At 39.9% G+C, this 17,787-nt stretch overlaps 1 protein-coding gene across 1 annotated transcript in view; it reads left to right on the forward strand.

Moving 5' to 3' along the window:
* The window catches only part of BIRC6 (baculoviral IAP repeat containing 6), a 338,471-nt gene that overhangs the window by 319,549 nt on the left and 1,135 nt on the right, over positions 1–17,787 (forward strand). Inside the window, 2 exon segments of the mRNA XM_030557127.1 lie at positions 5,286–5,474; positions 16,833–16,967. Coding sequence (XP_030412987.1) covers positions 5,286–5,474; positions 16,833–16,967 — 324 coding nt within the window.

The following is a 17,787-nucleotide window of genomic DNA, read 5'->3' on the forward strand; positions in this document are numbered from 1 at the left end:
TGCATTTACAAGCCTCCCCCTGTTGGTCATCAGTTTCATTTTAGCTGCCATGGGAGCTCATGGTCTCAGGGAAAAGCAATTTCTCAGGTAGCAAGAGCCAATTCCATTGGAGGGTTTTAAATATTTGGACAGACCATGAACTGGACTCTGTACCCTGTGAGGAGTCAGCACAGAAAGGAGACAACTGGGGTGATTGCTTACAGTCAGTTGTGTTGCTAAACAGATTGACATTTTGTACCAGCTGTAACTTTTTCAGGATGTGTGGCTTCACTCCTATATTTGAGTTCAGTAATCAAGCCTGGAGATCATGCAGGGAGCGCTGTGGTCTGGTCTGCACGTGAAAGTTGGCAGCAATTGCTGCAGGGGATAGTTGGACATCTAGTAGTACTAAGGAGTCCAAAAGGGCATTCCAACTGCAGACTGACTGACAACCATTTGAAGGCAATTGCTCTCTCTAGTGAGAAACATTATAGAGTAGGCAAATTCTTCAAAGTGCTTCCCTCTTCTTACCCGTATTATTTCATCTGACTTGGCTCAGCTGTAGACAGCTGCTTTTCATCCAGGTGCTAATTTTGACTAGACACACACAAGATGGGAGATTGAGCTCTAATCTTGCAGGAATCATTTAACATCTATAGCATGGTGTTTATGTTGAATGCAAAGCAGCCTCCAAAATTCATATTATCATAAATAGTAAGAAATGGATGGTAAAATGAAGTATGTGCTATCCAGAACTGTAAAGAAGCTCTTCCAAAACCTTCTAATAAATCAACTGAATAAAGCTCATATAGTAGCCACAGCAATGAATGGGGTTTAAAAATAATCCAGCAATTACCAGGAAGCATGGGATTTTGCAGCTGACTAACATAAAACAGACACTTGCGCAGAATATTATGGAAATTTAATACAAAGCCTGTATAAATTCACCAGTTGTTACACAAATGCAAAATAAAAACTATAGCAAAGTCTGTTAATGCACTCAAATGGCTTGTTTGGGTTTTCCTGGCACTCACTTGATTCTTTCCTTACCTCAGAGTGGTTTTTCTCTTGGACAGAGTGATTTTCTGCCCCAGGTCCTTCCCATTAGGCCTTGGCTTTTATTCCTGTATACTGGTCAGACTGGAGGTAGTTTATACTTTAACTAGCTTTTTTTCTGGACAAAATTGTTCCTCAGACTAGGTTTTTTCATACATAGAGACCATCTGGGCCATAATTCTTTGCATTTTCAAATTACTTTGTAAACACTAATTGATGAAAAAGAGGATAAACTGAACGTTTGTTTGGAAAACATTAACTAAAAATGTGATGGATAAAGGTGAATATGATAGAAACCCTGTGTTCACCAGAGGCCTTTTATCCTTGTTTTGTTTAGATTAATTTAGTTCAACAGACCTTTTCTTTATTCATTTATGTAATTACAGATTACGTCTGAGAGAGGGGAGGCAATCATTAGTGGTATGTTTCTATAGAATGTTAGATGTGATTGTTACAAAAAAACTAGTTTAGAAATAGTTTGCAATTTTATATTGAAATCTGTGGTCTGCTGGTTATTTTATTTTATCAAGGTTCCATTTTGAAGGTAGAAAGAGAACACTAAGAATTTTCTAACGCAGATGAAAGTGGAAAATTCAGTTCAGAGATTTTAAGTAGCTGAAAACATAATATACAGCAAAATCTGCTTATTAGTTAAGACTGTGCATAATGTTCAAAGCTATGAATAGCTAATATCTATACAGTGTCTACTATGTCTAAATTTTAAAATACCCAGAATGTAAGATGTTTGAACAGTAAATATGGCAAGGTTTTTATGTTTTATGTAGTGAATCCTGTGAGTTCAACACTGATCTTTATGACAAGCTTTGACATGTAGCATTTTGGGGTGGATTTTTCAAAAGCTTTCAAAGTTGGCCTAACTCAGCTCCCATTGACTTCAGGGGGAGCAGAACTAGGCTGACTCTAAACACTTGTGAAAATTCCACTCTTTATTATGATAGAAAAAACACAGTTTTATTTTATAGATAAACAGAACCCAAAATTAAATAGTTTTTTCTTTTTTATATGAAACATGACATCCATTAGATAGGACAACCGTAAACAGTCTCAGGGTATGGCTACATTTGGAATTTCAAAGCGCTGCCGCGGTAGCGCTTTGAAGTGTGAGTGTAGTCAGAGCGGCAGCCATGGGAGAGAGCTCTCCCAGCGCTGCATGTAAACCACATCCCTTACGGGTGTAGCGTGCCGCGCTCCCAGCGCTGCTGCCCTGATTACACTGAGACTTTACAGCGCTGTATCTTGCAGCGCTCAGGAGGGTGTTTTTTCACACCCCAGTTGCAGTGCTGTAAAGTGTGAGTGTAGCCAAGCCCTCAGCTTAAGATCGATACTGAAAGAACTAGATGGCAAGACAACAACTTTAGAATAAATCTTAAAAACACAGACACATCCACCCCTTTTTTGGTATCTCTTGATTCCATGGTGGGGGGGGGAGTCTAGTTTGTTAGTCTACATTTTTGATGAATATAGTCTAACTTTTATTCAACAAGCACAAGAATTTGTATTTGAAGAAAAATGACTTTTGATGTTGATATGGAGATGAAAACCTAACACATTTTCTTTATTAGAAAAGTACCTCAATGGAAGCTCACAAGTATTTATTTCATATGCAGCATTGGCAGCTAACTTTTGTAGAGGTTCTGTTTTGCAGTTCTGATTATACAGTATGTTATAGCATTTAACATGTTTGAACTGCTAACTATATAAACAGCCAGTGACAGAGGTAGAGGTGGAGAGATGGAGAAACTGAATCAGAAAGATTTAATCAGTATGCTAAAGATCACTCAGTGAATTAAAGGCTGAATGAAACTCTAACTCAGATGTTCTTAGATTCCAGTCCCCTGCTCAGCCCACTAGACACTATGCTGTCCCTCAGCTCACCACCTTCATTTTGTCTTGGTGCAAATTAATTCAATAACAAGAATCATTTTGATCAAAATCAGTTCACCCACTCCTACTTGTGTTATCACATGCTAGAATGACCTCCAGCTCATCAGAGATGTAATAATAATGAGAATGGATCTACAAAAATCTAATTTCATTCACCTGATACTTCATTAAATATTTTTAAATGATTGTTTAAGCTTCTGTTTCAAATAAGAATTGTTTCGTCTTGTTCAGATGATGAAAAGAGGGAACTCAAGGCCAAATTCTGCCCCTCTATTTATTTTGTGTCTGAGAAGAATATTGGGTCCTTTCAGTTAACCATAATCTTTACAAATAAATAACTAAAGTACCAAGCTACATTATATTATATAGCTAATATACTATCAACAGATCTAAAAACTTTGAAATAATACTTTTTTCTTTTAAAAAGAGAATAATCAGACATCTACTTATTCTTTTAAATGATTTCTTTGCACCTAAATTTCAAAGCTTTTTTTCCATGTCAAATGGAGTATAGTTTTTTGTGGTAGTAAGTTACATAGGGAATTCCACTGAAACTAAGGGCTTGTCTACATTGGAAATTAACAGCGCTGTAACTTTCTCGTTCAGGGGTGTGAAAAAACACCCCCCGAGGCACAGCAAGTTGCAGCGCCATAAAGTGCCAGTTTAAACAGTGCCCCAGCGCTGGGAGCCACACCCCTCATTGCGGTGGGTTTTTTTAGAGCGCTGGGAGCGCTTTCTCCCAGCACTGTGCCGTGACCACACAAGGTACGTTAAAGCGCTGCCGCGGCAGCTCTTCAGCATTGCCAGTGTAGACTAGCCCTAACTCACTTCCATTTAATTAGACATACGGTTATAATTTGCACTAGATACTGATCAGAAGTTTCAAACTTGCATGCCTAGAGTTAAGCACCTAAATCCATATTAGGACACCAAAATAGATGTCTAGTTTTCAGAGATGCTGCAGCTAATATTGACTTCAGTGGGATTGGCAAGCACTCAGCACCTTTGAAAGTTAGGCCACTTAGGTACCTCAAAGATTTAGGGTTGCAATTCGTAGGTACTTACACATTAAAATTAAGAAAGACTGATAAAAATTTTAAAGTAATATTTTTCAGCCATTTGTTTTAGTAGGCTTCTTGTGCCAAAAGTGTTCCAAAATTTTCTCAGTAACCCTGCATTTGTGATTGATTGTTAAATTTATATTTTTTTTTCAGCCAAAATTTATCCAGGCATTTGAAAATAAGGGAGAGTTGTGAGAATGGTGAATTTTTTGAGAGGGAGCTTAGCATTAAATATCTATTTGATTGCTGGCCATGGGTCTAACTGAACGTTACTACTGCACATTAGGTATGTTGGAGTGTTGTGTTTCATGTAGGTACTTCTGAGTTTTTTTCAAAGTTTACCTAGTGCATATGGCTAGATACCTTGTGTGTGTATATAAATCCCAATAAAATAAATAGTGAATGTGCAGTCAGCTTAGTGTAGATTGAGTTTGTATTTCCTACAGAACTTTTTTATTTTTGCTTTTTTTACTATTTTGAAAGTTTATTTTAGCTGCTTTTGGCCTATGAAGAACTGAATTTCTTCTGCAGTAATTAACCATGGCACTAATAGCTAAGTTAATTTAGGGAGAGCTGCTTTAGGTGTTGGCAATATCAGGAGATGTTGCAGGAAAACCACAGAATCCTGAATCAGGGTGTGACAGGCAATAGAGAAGCTGTGATACTTCAGCTATTTAATTTTAATGTATGTATTGTAACTTTTATACTCTGTTTTATTTTATAAATATTCAGTTTATACTTACAGTGCTCAGCTTTTATTCTCAAAATCTATGTGCTGCATCTGTGCTACACTTGAACCTGAAAGCTAGAATTTTTACCTCCACTGATTATGGATTTTTAAGCAGTTAGAACAAAGTAACAATGGTGAAGTATTTAATGTAATAAAAGACACCGTTGTTAGTTTGTTCAAACTGCCTAAAAATCTATGTGGGGCCAGGCCAATTTATTCAAAAAATGTTTAGCTCTGGAAACAATATGTAGCTACATATTTATGTTCTTATAGCTTTCTAATTTATTTTTTCTTTGGACTAGGGTTACAGTTGTATGTATGATGATTTTTAGTATAAGTATGGTAATTGTTTCAGATGGAATAGACATTTGCCACAATTCCCCACTAGTATGAAATATTCATATTTTACAACATACATTAATTTGTCATGAAATATTTCTTGTAATGAAAACAAATCTTTTTTTATATATAATGTATTTTAAAAACAAGTGGTGATCACTATGTAATGGGCTGAATTATTTTTCATTTACTCATTTAACTGCTTCTCTCCACAGGTGTTGGTGTCTGTCCAGTCCCTCATATTGGTAGCAGAACCCTATTTTAATGAACCGGGATATGAAAGATCTAGAGGTACTCCTAGTGGTACACAGAGTTCCAGAGAATATGATGGAAATATACGACAGGCAACAGTCAAGTGGGCTATGCTTGAACAAATCAGAAACCCTTCACCATGTTTTAAGGAGGTAGGTATTATGAAACAAAGTAAACACTGGCTTTTGCCTTTAACATATTTAAAGATTGTTATCAGGTCCCCAGTCAGTCATCTTTACTCATGACTAAATGTGCCCAGTTTTTTTACCTTACAGCAGAGGTCAGGTTTTCTAAACCTTTTATCATTTTTGTTGCTCTCCTCTGGAGTTTCCAATTTATTCACAGCTTTCCTAATTTGTGGTGCCCAGAATTGGAGACAGTACTCCAGCTGAGGCCTCACCAGTTTCAAGAGAAGTGGGAGAGTTACCTCCCATGTTTTACATACAATCCTGGTAATGCACCACAGAATGTTAGTCTTTTTTGCAACTGCATCACATCATTGACTCGTATTCAATCTGTGATTCACTATAACCCTCAGATCCTTTTCAGCAGTACTACTATATAGCCAGTTATTCCCCATTTTGTAGTTGGGCATCTAATTTTTTCCTTTCTTTATTGATTTTATCTTACTGATTTGAAACCAGTTCGCTAATTTGTCAGTCATTTTGAATTCTAATCCTGTCTTCCAAAGTGCTTGAAACACTTCCTGGCAGTATCTGGTCACAATTAACCTTTTTAGTGATGACTGAAGCAAAATAGGCATTATACACCTCAGTTTTCTTGATATTATCAGTTATTAACTCTTCTGCTACACTTTCCTTCATCTTTTTCATGTTCCTAATGTATTTAAAGAACATCTTTTTATTGTCATTTATTTCCTTGTTAGATTTAATGCATTTTCTGCCTTCGCCTTTCTGATTTTGTCCCTACATGCCTGTGCTATACTTTTGTACTCGCAATTTGTACATGTTTTCACTCTTTGTAGGATTCCTTTTTCATTTTGACGTCATTAATGAGTTCCTGATGCAGCCGTATTGGCCTCTTGCTATTCTTTCTATTTTTCCTTCCCATCGGGATGGTTTGCAGTTGTGCCTTTAATATTGTCCCCTTGAGAAACTGCCACCTCTCCTCAACTCCATTTCCCCTAGGTCAGGTCTCATGGGAAGAAAATCTATCGGCTCTCTGAGTTTGTTGAAGTCCATTGTCCCTATTCTGCTGCTCTTACTCCTTCCTTTCCTTAGAGTCATGAAGTCTATCATTTCATAATCATTCACCCAAATTGTCTTCCACCTTCAAATTCACGTCCAATTCTTCCCTGGTGGTCAGAATCAAGTCTAAAATGGTTGTCCCTCTGGTTACTTCCTTCACTTTCTGAAACAAAAAGTTGTCCCCAATACATTCCAAGAACATATTGGAGATTCTGTGTTTTGCCATATTACTTTTCCCACAGAAGTCTTGGTAGTTAAAGTCCTCCTTTACTGTTCAGTCTTGTGTTTTGGATATTTCTGTCGTTTGTTCTAGAAATGCCTCAATCACCTCCTCTTCCTGATTTGGTAGTCTATAGTAGACTCCTAGCATGACATCACTTCTGTTTTTTTCCCCCTTCATCTTTACCTAGAGACTTTCAGATGGCTTGCCTATCACCTCTTTGACCTCAGAACAACTGTATATATTCCTGATGTATGATGCAACATCTCCTGCCTTTTTTCCCTGCTTGCCCTTCCTGAACAAGGATCCCTTTGTACCAGTATTCTAGTCATAAGCTTTATACCACCATATATCTTTGATGCTAGTCAAGTGGTAATTTAGCTTACACACTAATACTTAAATTTCTTCCTGTTTATGCCCCATACTCCTTGCATTTGTGTTATCAACATCTAAGATTTCCTTCTTGTTGAGTGAGAACTTTAACTATATAAAAAGGTTGAAAGAAATGATGGGAATATCAAGGTTCTTGCTATACTTATTAGAAAACAACAAGAAATTTGATGCATTGGTGGAGCTGAGTTTATTAGATGAGTTTTCTAGAATCTTTAAACTTCTAGAAAGATGAGTGGAAAATCTGATAAAATATGGTTCTGTAAAGCTTAGCTAGTTTGTATTTTTAACTTTTCACAGCATCAGATGTGTTGTTTCTTATTCTAACTGCATTACATGAAAAATCTGCTGATCAATACTGCAAATACGTACTAACAGTTTAGTGATTACCTAACATTAGTGTATTAATTTATCTAACTCAAGATGCCTAAAGGAATGAAGGGGCAGGAAACAAGTGAATGGACTAGAGTAATGAAAACAGATAATTCAAAAGCAAATTATAAATGTTCTTGAGCTAATTATTATGCTACCTAGAATTTGTAATCATTTCAGAAAGTAGAGAAAACCAGTTTCTAGCTCTGAACATCACCAGTTTGGTTTAGGAGCACTGTCTGTATTTGAAAGGCAAAGGTCAATTGATGTAAAAACAACTATCTTGAACCTGATAATTTTCTGCTAATGATATTGCCTTCAATGTACTGCAAAATGAGGTATTAAAGAAAAGATTTCACTCTGGTTATACTCCTCCAGATAGATTGACGCTTATAAGTCTGTTACTAGATGTGGCAAGTGAAGAAATAGATGACAAATTAAAGGAAGTAAAATAATCAGTACAGATGTTAGTGGAAGATGTGTAATTGTTTGTTTGACCAACCAATCATCAGAGTCCATAGAAAAGAAGTGTTTTATTGTGAGTTAGCAGCAGCAGCTTTTCATTCCAGAACTGGCTGCACCATAGTGATGGGTAAAGTGATTCCCAGTACTGTGTATAGTTTATACATCAGTTTGTAAAGTATTTAGTGTTTTTTCTGGCTGAAAAGTGTCATAAAAATGTAGATTGAGTAACCCTATAATATGTTGATTTTAACACATTGCTAGATCATGCGTCTCTTTGAATGAGTTAATCATTTTCTTCAAAGTACATGTTAATAGATCTCCACCCTTAGAATGGAAAGAGATTGAGTGTCTTCAGGAACAAATTTTAATGTTCACGTGAATATGGAAACAGTGATCAAACACCAGTGAATATCCCAGACATTCAACCACTTACATGAGAGGGGACAGAGTATTACACCCATACATGAATAGCAACATATATGCAGGATATTCTGGCCCTGTCAATCAAGATATAAATATAATGAGAGTCCCGGATATTCCTCTAAACTGACTTTTGACATTTTATGTAACAGTGCCCTTCATTGTTACACCCATCTTCACTAATAAATCCTTTTTTAATAAATATTTGTAACAACTTTACTCTTCCAGGAAAAATATCAAATTGTGATTATTTAAATGAAACAACTAAAGATAGTAGAATGTGGTAGAGTGTTAGTCATTTTCATATATATCTCTCTGATGTTCTCTGCAAACTACAAGACATACACAGTCTTACCCTTCAAAAAGACAAAAGCCTAGAAGTTAAGGATACTAAACTACACCATTATAATTTGTACATTAAAGCTATAAATTTGGATATACTGTAAAGCTCAGTTCAGTTCCTAAATACCTTGATTCCTGTTTAGTACTCTTGTCCTTTATATTAAAAGCACCCAGAATTTGATCTTACTATTTTTCAAACACTTGCTGTATAGCTCAGATTCTGCTAATGGCTTTTATAAGGGAGATATCTCATCCTATCCCTTCCTGAAGAAGGTGAAGGAATAAGATGCATCCAAATGGATTTATCCCAGTAGAGAGATCATGAGATCATTTCATGAGAGCAGCTAATGACTGTTACTGTTACTTTATTTCTAATGTCTGCCTTTTCAAAGTGATTGCAATAGAACAGAAGTTCACTGCCTATACAAGAGATTTGTAGCTAGGCCTGAATTACTTTTCACTTAGTTGTTTTGTGGTTTAATGTAATATTAGGGGGCAGATTTCATCCCACTAAAAGCAAACAAATCCTGAGGTATAATATGAAACACCCATCAGTAACTTGATTAATGGTGGATTGCACCTTATTGGAGAGAAATGGCCTGAGCTTCCATCCTTTGAATTGAAAGTTATTTTCAGATTTTGGATAAAAGAGATCCTTTCTCCTTCCTCCCCGTCTTCCAAACTGTAATCCTCCAATTGTCCCCTTCTGTTCTTGTAACTCTCCAATAGCTTCCAGTTCTTCCTTAACCTGGTCTACAATAGTCTAGACTGTAGGACCCTTCTGCATAAACATCCAGTAAAGTGTTCAAAATTTGAATTAAGCATGGTTCTTTGGGATACACCTCAAAGTGAGGTGCTCAAAGGTCATTTAAAAAAAAAGGCTCTAACATTTTTGGTGCAGTTAAAAATATTATCGGCTTAAAAGTTTTTGTTGCAAGGGACCCAAAATACAGTGCACCAGGTGCCTTAGAAACATTGTGATCCCTTTGCAGAACTGCCTTATTCCTTTTACAGATCCACGCATAGATGATGCATGTGGAATAAGATGTTAGATGAGAAATTCCACTCATTTTTCCTACATCCCCAGTCAACAGAATGTTTAGGGATAGTGTATAGAAAGAGAAATTCTACTCAACCAACACAACCATGTCCAGTGCCTGTGAAACCATGGTAGGTTGCAGGAGAAAAAAAAGTGAAGCCTTATTGTATGTTACATTTTGCATGCACAAGTTCCATTTTAAAATCCTCATAACTCTTCCAAATCTGAACAGGCTTTCACCACATAGCTGAAAAGTACACTTCAGACCCAGGGGCTGTCTTTTTTTCACTAAATTTCACCTTTCCACCCATTCCTACTGAAGCATTAGAGTGATCTGAAAAAGACAGTGACAAAAGTGTCACTATTTACTCTTCATACACTAAACCAACTGAACTATTAATTCTGAAATGTTCCCAAAAATTTCACTGCTGGGGAAGAGACCAGATCTGGAAAAATGTCAGCCTAAAAGATGAGCCAGCCAAGGTGGGTGAGGTAATATCTTTTATTGGACCAACTTATGTTGGTGAAAAAGACAAGCTTTCAGGCTCTACAGAGCTCCTCTTCAGGTCTGGGAAAGATAATCCGTGTCAAAGCTAAATACAAGGTGGAAAAGATTTGTTAAGCATGAGTTAACAGGTGTTGCAAGAAACTCATTCAAAATGAAGTGGGCATTTAACACCTATGCAGTCATAGGACAAAGGATAGCTAATGGGTTACAGATTGTTGTAATGAGTAATAAAACCAGTGTCTATTGAGCCCATGATTTTTGGTGTCTAGCAGGGTTAGGAATTTAAGTTCCCAGGCTCATCTTTCAAAGGTATTGTGCAGGTTTCCTTTGAGGATGGAGGGATCAGATCTGGAGTGGTAGTTTTGTGAAGAGTGTTCCAGTGATGAGCTGCCAAAATATTAACAGGTTCCCTCCTCCTCACCTCACAAGGGGGTCATGCCCCCCCAGGGTGTCGTGCCCCATCCAACCCTCCCTGTTCCTTGACACACACCCCTGGGGACCCCAACCCTCCCCCCCTCCCTGTTCCCTGATGGCCCCCCAGGATCCCTGCCCCACCCAACCACCCCTTCTCTCTGCTGAGAGCTGTCCGCCTCGCATGCCAGACATTTCAGCAACGCCTTCATGGCCGTTGTGTCTCAGTGTTTACGGAGCTGGGATCGATCACGGACGCATTCCTCCTGCCATGGGAGCACCATCTGCTCTACACCTTTCCACCGTTCCCTCTGGTTCACAAGGTCCTAATAAAACTCTGCAGGGACAGGGCGCATCTGATCCTGATCGCGCCAGTGTGGCCCAGACAACACTGGTACACCACACTGCTCAACCTGTCCCTGGACAGCCCGATTACCCTACCTCTCCTTCCAGACCTCATAACGCAGGACCACGGCAGTCTTTGCCACCCAGACGTGCAGGCCCTTCACCTCACGGCATGGCTCCTGCATGGCTAAACAGATCGGAGTTACGCTGTTCTGCTCCGGTACAGCATGTTCTCCTAAGCAGCAGAAAGCCTTCCACTTGGTCTACGTACCTGGCCAAGTGGAAACGTTTCTCCTGCTGGTGCGCAACGCAGAATGTTGCTCCTTCTGAGGTCTCGATCCCCGCTGTTTTAGACTACCTCTGGTCTCTTAAGCAACAGGGCCTGGCGATATCTTCTCTGAGGGTGCACTTGGCGGCTATCTCTACATTCCATCCCGGAGAAAGTGGCTACTCCGTGTTTTCCCATCCCTTAGTTTCTAGATTTCTTAAGGGCCTGGAGCGCCTCTACCCCCCAGTACGCCGCCCTGCCGCCACCTGGGACCTCAACTTAGTCCTAAACAGACTTATGCATCCGCCCTTTGAGCCATTGGCGACTTGCTCGCTCCTATACCTGTCGTGGAAGACAGGCTTCCTGGTGGCCATTACATCAGCCAGAAGGGTCTCCGAACTCCGGGCGCTTACGGTGGACCCACCATATACTGTCTTCCACAAGGACAAGGTACAGTTGCAACCTCATCCGGCGTTCCTCCCTAAGATAGTGTCGGCCCTCCATACCAACCAAGACATCTTCCTCCTGGTCTTCTTTCCGAAGCCCCACTCTTCTCGACAGGAGCAATAGTTACACTCCTTAGATGTCCATAGGGCGCTCGCTTTTTATATCGCGCGGACAAAGCCCTTCCGGAAATCTCCCCAGCTGTTCGTGGCAGTAGCTGAACTGATGAAAGGTCTACCCATCTCCTCCCAGAGGATCTCCTCCTGGGTAACGGCGTGCATATGCACATGCTATGACCTGTCTCATGTGCCCTTGGGCCATCTCACAGCGCATTCTACCAGAGCTCAGGCTTCATCAGCCGCCTTCCTGGCCCACATGCCTATCCAGGAAATATGTCGCTCAGCGACCTGGTCATCGGTCCACACCTTTGCTTCGCACTGTGCTCTGGTCCAGCAGTCTAGAGATGATGCAGCCTTTGGCTCAGCAGTTCTGCACGCTGCCACGTCTCACTCCGACCCCTCCGCCTAGGTAAGGCTTGGGAATCACCTAACTGGAATGCATATGAGCAATCACTCGAAGAAGAAAAGACGGTTACTCACCTTTGTAACTGTTGTTCTTCGAGATGTGTTGCTCATATCCATTCCAAACCCACCCTCCTTCCCCACTGTCGGAGTAGCCGGCAAGAAGGAACTGAAGGGTGGCCAGGTCGGCTGGGGTATATATAGTGGCGCCACTCCAGGGGGCGCCCAGCCAACCCGCCGAGCGTTGCTAGGGTAAAAAAAAATCTTCCGACGAACGTGCACACGGCGCTCGCACACCTAACTGGAATGGATATGAGCAACACATCTTGAAGAACAACAGTTACAAAGGTGAGTAACCATCTTTTCATCAGTAAAATAATTGAGCAGCTTAGTATTACACTGAAAATGTTTTTTGTCCCTTTGCAGTACAGCAAGGACATGCCTAGCACTAGGTTTTTCTCTTTAAACTAAAAAGCCTTTAAAAGACACTATGATAAATAGATTTGGTTCTTATTTTCCAAGTATTATCTGTGTAGATCCCCACTTCTGGGTGTGCTTATGTAAAGCTGGATCCCTCTGTTGAGTAACCGTGGTGCTGTCTTACATACTTCCATGCAAAATCCAACATTGAGTGCAGGAGTATATAAACTACTACTTCCCTAGTCCCATATGTTTCTTACCACAGTAAATGACTGCCTTGGTCGTTTCCCCCCATCATCAGTTTATCAACCATGTTAGTATAGTGTTAGCGTAAACAGTGCATTAGTTTTTCAGATTTTATTATAATTGTATTTTGACTGGTTAGTAATTATAACTAACTCTGTAGCCCAGTTCCAAGGGGTCGGTTGCATCAGGTTCTGTGTTGCATTGGGTTGCCTGCTTTGGAATTCACATACCGTGGTCAGTCCTGTGCAGCGATGTTACATTCACCTTACACAGTAGGTGTGCTCCCCAAAGTTGTACATTTGAGCTGGTATGATTTTACAGGTTACACGTTTCTTTACACATTACTAAAATCCAACCCATCAGTTTGTTCCAGTTCCCTAACTTGTTGTTCTGTTCCTTCCTTATCTTTGTTTTGGGTATTAGCATTCCAGGTACTGATCCGTGAAGGTACTTCCCTAGCTTGTACTAAGACTTAGAAAGAATGTATCTTGATTTTGACAAGTTTATTATCTGCTTGTGCCAAATGCTTGCTTCAGCAAATGCAAGGTGTTACGGGATACTCACCATAAGTTAACAAGGTTGTAATAAAAGTACAAGCCAATTTGGGCTATATAGCTGCTATATTAATGCTTAATATATATACTTAAATGCTTGGAATATATATTGCGGGTAATAGTATCAACATGATATATATATGTATGCTAGCCAGCGTATATTAGTCAACAGACTAAATTCAGGTGGTACTCTCTCCAGAGAATAAGATATTTCTGATCCACATAGCAAGTGCCTGGGCACTTAGCTGAGAGGTGCATTGTTTGTGCTAGTTTCACTCTCCAATCCAGGAAAGTGTGTTAATTGTAATTCCAGTTCTTCCTGATGAAAGAGACTTTGAAAAACTTTCCAGCTGAGTCAGTGCCAGTCCCTTCTTGAACTGCCTGACCCAAAGGCAAGGCAAGGGATGGACTGATCTGTGTATAGTAGGTTCTGTACTTTTAGTGTTTAAGCACCTCAATCATAGAATATCAGGGTTGGAAAGTATTTATCCTCACAACACCCCTATAAGGTAGAGCGTACTTTTATCATAATTTTACAGGAGTGATTTGCCCGAGGTCATACTGGATGCTTGTGATAGAAGCAGTGAATTGAACTTGGGTGTCCCAAATTCCAAGCTAGCATCCTTAACCACTAGACCATTCTTCCTGTAAGATTTAAGATGCAATGGTATCCAGGAAGGTTAGGAGGTCTAAGGACCAGCAGCTCACATCTGACTGCATCCTATGCAGAATTGAGAGTGTGAAAAAGGGAGGTATCATCTATCCCCTGGCTCCTGCTCTGGTTTCAGAAAAGTCAAGAGTCTTGATTATCTAGGGGAACCACCTTGAGAGAGTCCTCCCAAGTTTTCCCAAGCATCATCATGGATCTGGGGAATGCATTGGAAAGTACAGTCTTTACCCCTTCTTTTTATCTGTGATTTGTTTTAAGCAGACAATCTTCTGTGACACCTGCTAAGTAGTCTGAACGGGAGCTTATTTTGTCATTTATACTTCGGTAGTGCTTAGAGGCCTCAAATAGGTTGGGCCCTGTTGTCTTAGGCAATGTACAGATATTTAGTGAATGACACACACTGTCTCGAACAGCTTTCTCAGAATGAAAGTCTTGGAACCAGACTTCTGCTGTTGACTTCATTACTACTAGGGATGTAGTCTGAGCCTTTTGATCTCTGAAGCCATTAGTTACCCTGGGTTGGTTCCTTCTCCCTCTCCTATCCTATATATACAGCCTGAAAAACTGCTTGACCCCTCAGAGGACATTGGGATCAATGTTGACAATGTTGGCAGCTTTCCCAATCCTCTTTGTCATCGCTGAAGGAGCTAACATTCAGGTTGTCCCCAAAGGACAAAGAATTTCTAAAATCTTCTCTTCAATAGCTGAAAGGTCAGGTACAGTTTTTCTGAGTGCAGAAGCTTCAGCACCTATTTGACTTATTGGCCCATTAGCTTAGAAGGAGTATGGCTATCCCTATACATTAGTCTGGTCAAACCAAACAAAAACCTTTTGGATAAAATAAGCATCTGTTCTACCTGAAGCCGAAGAAGGCAAACAGACACTACTAAGTTGCTGCCTATACAATTAGTAGGGCGGGGAAGAGTAGGGGAGGGAAATAAGTGTTCTACACACTGTTTATTCATAGTGTCTGCTATAAATGAGGGGAAACAACTCTCAGGATAGAGTTTGTTTATTTACTCCATGAGGAATAATAAGGAAAAGAGGAAATAAGCAGTGGAGAATGTGGCCCCACGTCTACTGTACTGCAAAAATACTCAGCCTTGACGTAATTGATAGTGTGCTTGATAAACTTCTTTAGCAAACTATTTCAGAGTAGTTCTCTAGTTTTACAAATCTGTGACCCCACTTAAGATTTAGAAATCTCTGACAAAGTCATACTAAGAGTCTCATGCCATTAGTAAAAGTTAAGACTACTTTTGTGTCCTCTCTAAAACTGTATATAAACACCAAGATAAGTATAGGGTCAGATTCTGGCTTCCGCCTGTGTAGAGGGCAGCCTGAATGCTGATGCCTGAACTCTAAAATCACAAGAGCATTACAGGGAGTTTTAGTACCACCAAAGGTGGTAACCACAAGGGGACATAACTGTGGCCTTGCCCCCTTGCACACTAGCTGATGGTCTGTGGCCAGCTCTGGGGAAGAATATACTGCACAATTGACATTCTTCCATACACTTCACTTGCTAATACAAGTTCTTCTGCCTACCTGTTTACTGTTCAGGCAGAAAGTGGCACTGACTAGAGACATAATTGGTGCTCTTCTCCCTTCCACCAAACACATTCTGCTCTGTGAGGGCAGTGGCTTTAAAACTCATGAAAAGCCCTATGTATTGTATCTGTTCTGTTCCAGATTAGAAAATATTTGTGTGTAAATGTATGCCCTGTGTTGCAAATACATCTGGGATTTCTGTACAGTCAGGGAATTTGGCTACCATTTTACTGTCAATATTTTAGCGTCCAGTAAGGTATTGTATTTAGGCTTTTGTTTAATCGTCAGCCATATAACACAAAATATCTAAATGACAATATTCTCATCTGCATTGAGGTTTCTCAAGCTGTGGATTGTGACTCAAAATTGGATAGCCAGAATGCATAAAAGGGTCCGGGGCTGGCTGTGCTAACCTCCCCTCTTGGCATTGCGACCCTATCCACTAGGTTATAAAGCCACTCACAAATTTGGTCCAGCCAGCCCAAAACTGAGTGTCATAGTGACTCTGGAGGTCACAGCGCCCAGAGCAGGGTGCCAAACCCAACCAGCCCTATGGGACAGGAGCTCGGAGGGAATGAGTCATAGTGCTGTCAAATTCTGGTCCCTTAAATTATCCTCTGCCTTGCAACATCCTCTGTTCAGCTCCCCATCCTGCTGCGCAGCTTCACTCCACTTTACCTCCAATTTCTCCCCCAGACCACTTTGCCCCCAAATCCCACTCCACCCCACCCCTTACTCTCCCCCCCATGGACTGGGGGAGGAGGGGCTGTATTTTGGGGGGGAATATCTCAGCTCACTACCCTTTCCCCAGTTAGGGAGTTCCCTAGCTGTAATGTCTGGAATCTTAGTTCTGAGGCCACCCACCCCCTTGCTGCAACCCTGCAGAGTGTTTAGGGGTGAGGACTGGATCTGTGGGCTTCTGGGGGTGGAGGTCTCTCTGTGTCATGATAAGCTATCAAGGTTTGCAAATTAGTCCTGAGCTCAAAAAGGTTGAGAACCACTGATCTACTTGACATTTTTAGGTCAAAACTCACAGCCTTGCTGTTCTTAAAAGCATGTGGTTGTTGGAAGCCAGTGATTAAAATTTTTTCTTCTTATCTTGTATATTTCTTACAGGTCATACACAAACATTTTTACTTGAAAAGAGTGGAGATCATGGCCCAGTGTGAGGAGTGGATAGCAGATATACAGCAGTACAGCAGTGACAAACGGGTAGGCAGGACCATGTCTCATCACGCAGCAGCTCTTAAGGTGAGGCATGCTAATATAATGACAGGTAACATGAAGCAACAGTTCACTTTAATGAAACTATCCTGCATGTATGAGTACAACAAGCAAAAATAGCAATATTAAAAAAAAAAAAAAAAAAAAGTTGAATCATGATTGAAGCTTTAAAATAAACTGTAAAACTGACAATCACGCTGCATCTCTTGGTGATCATTTATGAAATATTTTACAAATGGAATTTATTTCCTTCTTATTTAGTTTTGTTCCACCCCATGCAAGTTTGAGAGTTTAATTTTCTTCATAAGGCTTTTATAGCAGTTTGGTGTTACGTTGGGATGTATTTTGGGATATGATAAAATTTTCTATAACCAATCTGCAGTACAGATTTAAAGGGAAGCTTCCCAGAAAACAAATTACTTTCATAGACAATCAAAAATTGATAAGCAAATAACTGTACATTTAAGTGGCCTGGCACATCTAACATCCCAATGCAATTTAGTGTTCAGTAACAAAATATACAATACTTAACAACTTTTGTTTTTTGCTTGGACAAGAGCAGAATTTGTGGCTTTATTACTGGGAAACACTTTTTCTGTTGCTGGAATGACATTGTTTCAATGCAACTGAGCTTTAAAATGAGGGTCACTGCTTTTTATAGTGAACAGATTAGAGAAATGTCCACAGTGTTTATATTATATATCTCTGTGGTATGTGTATTTTCATAACCCTTTTATAGACAGTGAGTTCTAATTATCCAAAATTTTCCTGCTGTGCCCAACACCAACTATAAGCATGGACAGTACACAGCTGTGATGCACAGGTTGACAAACCAGGACACTTCCGC

The sequence above is a fragment of the Gopherus evgoodei genome, chromosome 3 (assembly GCF_007399415.2).
Source record: "Gopherus evgoodei ecotype Sinaloan lineage chromosome 3, rGopEvg1_v1.p, whole genome shotgun sequence".
In the NCBI taxonomy this organism is placed as follows: Eukaryota; Metazoa; Chordata; order Testudines; family Testudinidae; genus Gopherus; species Gopherus evgoodei.